The sequence below is a fragment of the Stegostoma tigrinum genome, chromosome 5 (assembly GCF_030684315.1).
Source record: "Stegostoma tigrinum isolate sSteTig4 chromosome 5, sSteTig4.hap1, whole genome shotgun sequence".
Lineage (NCBI taxonomy): Eukaryota > Metazoa > Chordata > Chondrichthyes > Orectolobiformes > Stegostomatidae > Stegostoma > Stegostoma tigrinum.
The window spans coordinates 110,834,378-110,844,455 of record NC_081358.1 but is presented as its reverse complement, the minus strand read 5'-3'; the positions used below and the strand labels follow the sequence as shown (position 1 = coordinate 110,844,455).

The 10,078-nt window shown below is 36.8% G+C and overlaps 1 protein-coding gene across 15 annotated transcripts in view; it reads right to left on the bottom strand.

The window, feature by feature from the left end:
• Positions 1-5,585: 5,585 nt before the first annotated feature.
• Positions 5,586-10,078, bottom strand: part of LOC125451436 (protein tyrosine phosphatase type IVA 3-like) — a 140,146-nt gene continuing 135,653 nt past the window's right edge. For all 15 annotated transcript variants that reach the window (XM_048528507.2, XM_048528500.2, XM_048528506.2 and 12 more), the window contains 2 exons: positions 8,803-8,877; positions 5,586-5,782 (listed from right to left, as the gene is read on the bottom strand). In XM_048528507.2, the coding sequence (XP_048384464.1) occupies positions 5,665-5,782; positions 8,803-8,877 (193 nt within the window). In that variant the 3' untranslated portion in view covers positions 5,586-5,664. The remainder of the gene's footprint in view (positions 5,783-8,802; positions 8,878-10,078) is intronic.

The following is a 10,078-nucleotide window of genomic DNA, read 5'->3' as shown; positions in this document are numbered from 1 at the left end:
CTTGATAATATCCCAGTCATTGTGAAATGCTGTCTCCTCCCATGGATATCTAAATTTTTCCAAACACATTGTTTTTCCACCATAATTTTTTTTGTGCACATGAACGGATGTTAAGAGCTGTAACTACACTCCAATTTGGACTTAACTATACATTTCTTCCCTTTGGTGCAATTCTGCACAACTATACAGCTTTGATCTACAACACAATATTACTTGATTTTTGGGGACTATGAGCAAAGTTAGGATGTGCTTTTAATTTACTATATTTTCATAAGGGACCAAAAATAAGTTTCTTCAGCAAATACTTTTTCAACTCATCAGAAAGCAAAAGCATGCTGTGACAAATCTGATCAACTTCAATCTACTTGCAATACATAAACCTGTAAATTTTTAAAATTTACACAAAAACATAACCTTTTACAGGGAGTATTTATTTCATTTTTCATCCAATATGTTCCTTATGAGACCTGTCTCTCCCAGTAAAAATCCTCCTTAACCACAAGGGTGGTGAAATATGAACTAAAAATGCTTTTCCACAATCTTTCAACAGGAAGCACAGTTCAATTGAATGAAGTCTGGCTCTTAAAGCTTATTTCCCATTTGGGCTCCTAAATGGCATTATACTGTGTGTAATACACTGACTAAATGCAACCATTTATTTAGTGGGTTAAGATGGAGTGCCTGGGACTCATAATTAGGCTTATCATCAAAGAAATAGATTTCAGTCATGTATAGTGCCAACATACATTTATATGCTGAAGGTTTAAAATCTTCATGCAAAATTTATGAGAAAGCATTGCTTGAATAAATTAAACCAATTACTACTTTCATTTTCTCATTCAAATCGGTTCATTTCTTGCAATCTGGGTGGGAAATAGTATTTATTCTTCACATGCCCTTTAAGTTGTTCAATACTGTATTAGTTCTAACAACTTCCATTTGATTATTAATGTGTTTAAATAGCTGATCAAGCTTAAATCTGCAGGTTTTAACACAGAGATCAAGCCTGTTTGAAAAACAGGCAAGTATCCTCTATTATTTAAATAAAATGTACAATATTAATAGAGAGGCGTTTCCAGTGATGCTAGAGTCCCTGCCATGGAATTTTCAGTGGATGTTTTAAATTTTTGTTTGCTACCAGAAAGATACCCGTTTATGGGGTAAACGTGCAGAAAATGTAGCAAGGTGAATTGATAGCCCAAGGATACGAGCAGAGAAGAACCTCTGCTAACACTCACTCAGCCTGATCCACCCTTTATTATAGCAGGAGATGAGTGGCCTGTGAGCAGTCTAATAATGCCATACTACATCACAAAGAACAGTGAGCACACATCTGTTAACTTGAATAATTGAAAAATTGTGCGGGTAAGTCATCAACAGCAGAAAATATGAGATTGATTTTGACCTTCTGTTCTGACCCCATTTGCAGCTTGAAATCAGACAGGATATTCATGACTGTTGGAAAGTGTGGAGAGCACCATCTTGCTCCTCCAAAGTTTCCCCATTATGTAGAAAGAACAAATAAATATACATGTCCTAATGCAATCCACAACTAATGAATGACATCTGAAGCATAGTCACTGTTGTGATGTAGGGCAATGTTGTACGAATTCACAGACTGCACACTTCCACAAATGACCGGTGAGTTTTCTTAAAAAAAATGGTTACTTTGAAGGATAAATATTGATTAGCACAAAATAATTTCTTTTATCCTCTTTGAATAGCGGCATGGCATCTTTTATACCCATCTCGGAAGGCCAACAAGAAGCAATCTAATATGACCATCCAGCAACTTGTAACAAAGTTAATCTGAATTATGTACTCAATTCATGAAGTGAGGTTTGAATCCGTAACATACTAACTCAGTCAATTTTGCAACCAGTGAACTGCGATTTACGTGTTTATATAATTCTTGGAAATATATTTTTTGATCTTTTTAACACCCAAAAATATCAAGAAAAGTTAATATTATTCAGCAAATCTTCCCAGTTTTAAGCTATCAATATTTACCTACAACAGGACCAACACTAGGTGGCTTAGCATAGGATAGACTTGACAAACAGATTGAAACTTCCTTCCCCCATTCAACACAAAAACTTTTAATGGTAGCACTAGTACCCAGAACAGCAAATTTAGAGTTAGATTTATCAACTGAAGCAATGCATATTTAAAAAACGGGGAAGATTTCTTGTGTATACACAGCTGTAACAGTTTTTGGATGGGGTGGAAAAAATGAGGGTAATTGTGAAATATATTGTCATGTTATACCAGTCATTGACAAGAGTAGAGATACAGTAAAATGTTATAAAAATGCACTTCAAACTGATTTTCAATAAATCACCAATTGTTTCTGGCATTTTAGCGAAGTTGATTAATATCAATTAAATTGATGTGTGATCACTTGGTACTGCCATGTTTGAATTCAAATCATATGAATATGTATGCATTAATAATGCAAATTGAACAGAACAGCTATGTAACTGAATGCTGGCTGACAGTTGAAGCAGATATTCAGCAAAATGTTCCATTTTAAGGTAAATTGCATATTCTTTATTTATTAAAGAGAAAGGTGAGTTTTTCTGCTAGTTGCATGATCAATAGTTTTATTTATCTTGTTTCAGCAATTTATTCAGTTGGAAACTTCATGAAAACCTCGCTGGAGCTTGTGAAAGAAGTAACTAAAATTAGATGCTGTAATTAAAGGACTGGTTTGAGGAAAAGATAGTTTAACAAACATGTATAGAGACATAAACAGAATCAATAATATCATATCACTTGAAGGCACAGGACAGGTCAGATGCTTGTTTTTCTTTCCCCGATTGTATTTCGAGTTGATTTTCAAAGCACATGGCATACGCATCATTTTACTTATTCATTGCAATTATACAAGCACAAAGCAAATTAATGTACCTCGCTTTAACAATCATAAGTTTTGATACTTTTATTACTCTAGCAAAATGAGAGATTATACGAAATACAACAAAGATTTATTAAAAGCAAAATACTATGAATGCTGGGGGGTCTGAAATATGAAAAGTGCTGGGGAAACTCAGCAGGCCTGGCTGCATCTGTGGAGAGAAACATAATTACTGTTGAATTGACTCTTCTTCAGAACTAAGGAATGATTTGAGTCATTGAACACAAAATATTAACTGTTTCTCTCCACAGATGCTGCCAGACCTGTTCAGCTTTCCCTGCCCTTTCTATTTTAAGAATGATGATATAACCAAGCCTTTTTTGCCTCCAGAGAGCACAGAGTTCTCAACTCAGATCTCCATGTTGCGTGTTTAGCCAGTGTCACTGCTTTGAATATTATGTTGCAAGCTATAAATAAAAGAAAGCTAAGTCTTTAATCTCTCCTTCGGCCAACTGCACACTAGGTGTTGACAGTAGAGAACACAAAAAAGGGAAGACAAATACATAACTAGTTATCTAGCTCAGTAACTTGGCAATTAGAGGATGGAACCTGTATTACACCATCACTGAGTGTTGCAACTTGATATGTAATCAAACTATTGCATCATGTATCTAAAATGTGAACCACTATTACACAGTGTATGCAAAATGGCACTGAATTTCAGGGATGCCAAATATTTGGTTGACGACATTTATGAACTTCAGACTTTACCTTTTTGTATTGTATTTAATGCCTCCAAAATAAGAGTGAAACAATCAAATCACTAAACTCAAACCTATGAAGTTACATATTTTTCACAAAATATCATAGCACACCAACTTTATCCCAAGATCAAAAACACAATTTTAATTCATTGAAGAAAATTCAAAGCTGCCATTGATTTCAATGTTTTGGGCTTTTTTTGAATATTCAATTTTTAAACAGCCAATAACCTAACTTTAGCTTGAACAGACATTGATGCAGGGTCCGTAGAAAGGTGTTGTTGTTTTAATTTAATGTAGATTTTATAGAAGATCAAAGTTGCACTACCTATGATTGATGTCACTTGAAACAATCTCTCAGTCAGATTTGCTATCAGCGCTACTGCGGAGGTCAGCGTATACCTAAGTGGATCTCTGCATCATTCACTCATCTTTCTTTCATCATACATGAAGTAAACAACTCAGAGTGATACAGGAATTAATCAGATGAAATGAGCACAAAAATGAGAATATGAAATGCTGCTTTTACTTCCCAAATGAGACCTTCTGGAATGTTTGTAAATAATAAGATGTTTCAGGCACATTATAGGGGTATTTCACGATTTCCTGGACTTAAACAATTAGAAAGGATAACTTATGTTTTCTCACATAGCTACTATGAACCACAATAACACAGGATTCTGGTGGTGGTGGTGGGGTGGCAGGGGATAAGGAGTGTTGAAAGTTAAGGCTTTATTTACATGGCATTCATAGGACAAGTTTAACTTCAACATTAACAGGCCTCATTTCCTCACTGATACTAACATTAAAAAGACCTATACATTAGAATGAAATTCCTTCCTACTGGGATTCTCACTCCATTCTGAAATTGTACAAGGCTGAACAAAGGCTACAAAATCTACTTGCTAATGACATTACTTGCATAGGATACATCCAAGAGCATTCATACTGCTATCTCTGAATCCAGAACTTGGGATTTTGAACATTAAAAATTTTAAGACAAAATCCTATTGTACATAACAATAAACCATGTTATTTGCGCTCAATACTCACCGCGCGAATCAATGTTGTTTATAGAAAATGATGCCCAGTTGCATTGTGCACATGCACCTTTTCCACTAGTTCAGTAATTACAGTGAATCTCTGTGACAAACGTCTGCTCAAACAGTTAGAACCATCTTTAAGATAATCGAAAGCACATTTTGCCTTTGGAATAGTCATAATTGAAACTATTTTTCTCTCTCCTGCCACACCCCCCAGCATTCCCCCCTCTCAAGTTTTCAGTAACCTGTTAAAACATTATTTGGAAACAACTGCTTAACTAAGGATTAGCACATAACTTGTGAGAATATTCAACATGAAACTGGAAAGAAACGGTTCTTATGGAGCAAATCCTCTCCAGTAAAAAAAAAGTTGCAATACGAACTCCGTGCTAGAAACATAATATATTCGTTAGTAGCTCTAATAAGGAGATATTATTTATAAAAAGACAGGAAAGATGCGTCCTTCAGACACAAGACATTGACCTTTATGACTGCAAATCATTATTTTCAATTACTGAATTTAGGCATTAAGAAAGTAATTTACAAAAGATATTGGTTTGACTCCCCAGAATATGAAACATTGGTTCACTAGAATATCTATAGCAGTCAATTCATAAAACAATGAATAATTAAGTCAATTTGCATCCTATTTACAATTTTTTCCTTGTTCCATTTCCTCAGATCATCACACAAACCTACCATCTGAATATAAGCCATGTAGACAAATATCCTATAGGATTTTTCTTTCTTATGGTAGACAGTAAATTGTTGAAGTATTAACATATATCTAAAGGTAAATATTCTTACAACTTGTAGCCAAAGTCCACAAGCTTCAAAAAAAAAATTGTGCTTCGTTCTAGATGGTGATTTTAGTATAAATAAATATTCAAGTTACTAAAGGCAGAAAAAAAACATCCAATTGGATTTGAAGACAGGAAACCCAATGGCATTTTATTTTTTATAAAAATCACTGTAAACCATTGTTGGCTGAAAGTGTTCAAATTCATACGATGGCGCAATTGTTCTTGTGATTATTATGGGCCTTGAATCGAAGTCTCATCTTTGGCCGATACTTTTCCAAGTATAAGAGCTGTTTGCTGTTGATGGCACCTCTGCGTTTCCTATTTAAAAGAAGACAGAAAAAAGGTGAAAAAAAACAGAATGTCAGCTTGATATCACAAATGTGATCAGTTTAAAAACACCAGTTATTCACGGGCATCCTTGTTGTTCTAATGTCAAATGCGGAAGAACTGATTGATTTATTGTCACATGTTTCAAAATACAGTGAAAAGCTTTGTTTACAAGCGGTACAGGCAGATCACAGCGAGCAAAGTATGCACAGAGGCATACAGCTTATATTGCAGGTTACATTATTTGAGGCTAGTGTCCATTCAACAGTCTGATAATGGCCTGAAAGCAGCTGTTCTTGAACCGGCTCGTGCATGCGTTCAGGCTTCTATGTCTTCTGCTTGGTGGAAGAGTTTGTAGGAAGTCACTACCAGGATGCAATAGGTCTTTGATGATGTTGGCCACATTCATGCTGCAGTGAGCCATGCAAAGAGTCCATGGATGGAAATTGGTTCCCATGATGGAATGGGTTGTCTACACCATCTTCTGTAGTTTCTTACGGGCAGAGCAGTTCCCATACCAGGACATTTTGCACCTTGACAGTATGCTTTCAGTGGTGCATCTGTAGCAGTTGGTGAGGGACCTCCTTATCAATATGCCAAATTTCCTGAGCTGCCTGAGGAAGAGGAGGCATTGTTGTGCCTTCTTGACTCACATTTATGTGGGAAGTCCAGGACAGGTGGTCAGTTATCGTCATTCAGCTCGTTTCAACATTTTTTTTCTTCATAGTACCAGCTGAGAACAGTATTTTAAAATGTTACAGTGCAGGCTGATTAATGAAATACGAATACACTTGTTCAACTGGATTTAACTGTCTTACTATTACAGAAGGGTCTGTTTCCATGCTCTATAACTCTATGACCAAGGAAAAAGCAAGTACAAGGCTGTATTTTGTTTAAGGTTAAACATATCAACAATTTTGGCAGCTCTGCAATGGACAGAGGATGCAGCTTGCGTGTTTTATTGCATCATAAGAGGATCATGTTGCACACTGGGGGTGGGGTGGAGAATGGATGGGTGGAGCAGTTTTAGCCACAGCTGGGAATTCGAAAGACTTTCCTGTCTGTTCAGTTTGAGATAGGGGAAATCCCAATATGGGAGGCCCATCTGCAACTTTACTGTAAAGAAAATGTCAGTATGTGTCTGTGCATGCAGAAGTTAATATCAGAAACTCTGATGCTCTTTGCATGCTGCACAGTGTCAGGGTTTGTCAAAATCAGCAAGGTAAACATTTTCCTTCTGAAGGTTTGATAGCACTGAATATTAGAATAATTCATACATTAATTAAAGATCAGTTAGCCCAACAGCGGTAGCAGGGTAAATGCTAAGAGTCAATAATAGAAGATTTAACAGCAGAACCATTGGAAACAGTGAGAGAATCAGGTAAGAGTCAGTATGAATCTTTTTTATTCATTCAAGACAAATGAGTATTGCTGACTAGGCCAACATTCATTGCCAATCCCAACTGCTCAGAGGGCAGTTAAGAGTCAACCACATTGCTGTGGGTCTGGAGTCACCTGTAGGCCAGGCCAGGTAAAGATGACAGTTTCCTCCCTAAAAAGGTCATTACTGAACAATGTGCATTTTTCTGACAACTGACAATGGATTCACATCATTAAAACATCTGGAAGCAAGAGTCTATTGAATTCAAATTCCAACTTTTGCCGTGGTAGGATTCAAACCCAGCTCCCCGGAATATTACTTCGGTCTCTGGATTAACAGTCCAGTAATAATACCATCAGGTCATCAAACCCCTTCCCCTACCTCATCAATTTATGTAAAGGGGAACACCCTTGACAAAGCTGGAATTTGTCAAGGATGTAACTAATTGAGTTGACAAGAGGGCACGAATGGATGTGGTTTACTTTGTCTTTCAGAAGGCTTTGGATAAGGTCCCATGTAAGAAATCAGCATGTAAAATTGAAATGCATGGCACTTGGTGTAACGCACTGACATGGATAAAAGGGTTGGCAGACAGGAAAAAAAAGGCCCCCTTTTGAGTGGCAGCCATTGACTGGTGGGGTTCTGCGAGGATCAGTACTTGAATCCCAGCTATTCACAATATATATGACCGATTTAGATGAAGGATCTAAATCCAACATCACCAGGTTTGCACATGACAAAACTGGGTAGGAGGGTAAGCAGTAAGAGATGCAGAGACGGTTCATTGTGATTTGGAAAGTTTGAGAGTGTCAGCAAATGCACAGCAGCTGCATTACAATGCGATTAAGTGAGAGGTTCACCACTTTGTAACAAAAAAGGCAAATTATTTTATGAATGGCAATAGATTGAGAAAGTTGGAAAAGTGCAACGTGATCTAGTTGTCTATGTACACTAGTCGCTGAAAGTACGCATGCAGGTGAAGCAGGCAGCAAAGGTGATAAATGGTACATTGGCCACCAAAGCATACGATTAAAAGTATAGACGTATTATGTCTTGCTGCAGTTGTACAGGGCCTTGGTGAGACCACACCTGCTGTATTATGTGTAGTTTTGGTCTCCTTATCTGAGGAGATATGTTCTGGCAATGGAGGAAGTGCAATGAAAATTTACCAGACTGATTCCTGGGGTGGCAGAATTAGGACTAAACTTCAGTTCAGAAGAGTTCAGAAGAAAGAATCTCAGCAACCTGTAACATTCCACAAGGACTAGACAGGATAAACGTAGGAAGAATGAGTCCAGAACCACGAGTCACAGTCTAAGTATACAAGATAGGCTATTTGGGACAGGGATGAAAAGAACTTTTTTCATCCAGAGTCAACTTGTGGAAATTTCTTCCATGGAAAGCAGGTGGCATCAAAACACAAGGTATTCAACAAGGAGTTGGATAGAGATCTTAGGGTTAAAGGGATCATAGGGTGTAGGGAGAAAATGGAGTTCGATAAATCAGTCATGACCATATTGAATGGTGGAACAGGCATGAAGGGTTAAATGCCCTACTCCTGCTCCTTTTTGCCATGTTTCTGTTTTGTATAAACCAGTTAATAATTTTTCCAGGAACTAAAGGTTCTTACTGTCTGATGAACTGAATCGCATCTTCATACTTCATTCCACTTTCAATAAGAGCAACTGCTACCAATACAGGAGCCCTGTGTGTTCAAAACAAGTTAATGTAAGCATAAGAAAAGAAACAAAAGGATTGCATTTACATACTGCCTTTCACAATCCTAGGATATACCAAAGGCATTTCCCAATTAATTAAATAAAATTCTGATATGAATTACATCAACCTAAGAAAGCAGCAGCAATAGGTCTCTTGCTTAAAATTGGTTAATACCTCAGCTTTCAAGCAACCTGCGAATGAAGTGAGGCTAAACAAAGAAAAGCTTTTTTTACTCGGTAAGTAGTTAGAGTATGGAATGCACTGCTACTTAGTGTGGTGGTAGCAGGTTCAATTGAGGAATTTAAGAGGGCATTGGACGATTACTTGAATAAAAATAACGTGCAAGATTATGGGGAAAAACCAGGAGCACAGCACTAGGTTATGATGCTCATTTCACAAGCTGGCGTGGGCACAATGGGCTGAATGACCTCTTACTGCACTGTAACATTTATGTGATTCTTTGATATCCTTTGACAGTATAATACTCTCTTAGCAGTTCAATGCAGCATCAGCTGACATATTAATTATCAAATCAAACAGCATGTTACCCAATAATCCTTTTTAACTCAAAGTTGAAAACGCTTCTAAATGAGTCACAGCTATTGCAGCATAGAACATTGCCCATTTGTAATATACATGACTGTACATAAGTAATCTGACATATCGATGAGACAGATTAATATTAAACAAACAAAAAATGCTGGAGAAACTTAACAGGTCTGGCTAGTAGGATTTCTCTTCTTTCAGAACTTGAGTTAATTGCGTTCCGCTCCAAAGATACTGTCAAACTTGCTAAGTTGCTTCAGCATTTTCCATTTGTTTCAGATTTCTAGCATCCAGTGCTTTGCACTTGAATAAATATTAATGTGGATAAAGATCATACACATCAGATCATAAATGCTAACATATCTTAAAACAGATCCTTTTTTTTAAAAAGGGATGAGGAAGGAAAACACTAGTATACTATTACTGACCACTCAATATACAGCTGTTAGGAAGAAATACATTCTAGTACTTCACTGCATTTCTAAATCAAAAAATTACTTTAACCATGTAAATATCTTGGTGAGATTGCATATGGAATACCGCACAACCATACATTTTCAAAGCCCAGAGGGGAAGCCAGCTAGGATACTGGGATAGACTGAGACTCGGTGCAACTTAAAACTTACAGCCGTTTAAGAGAA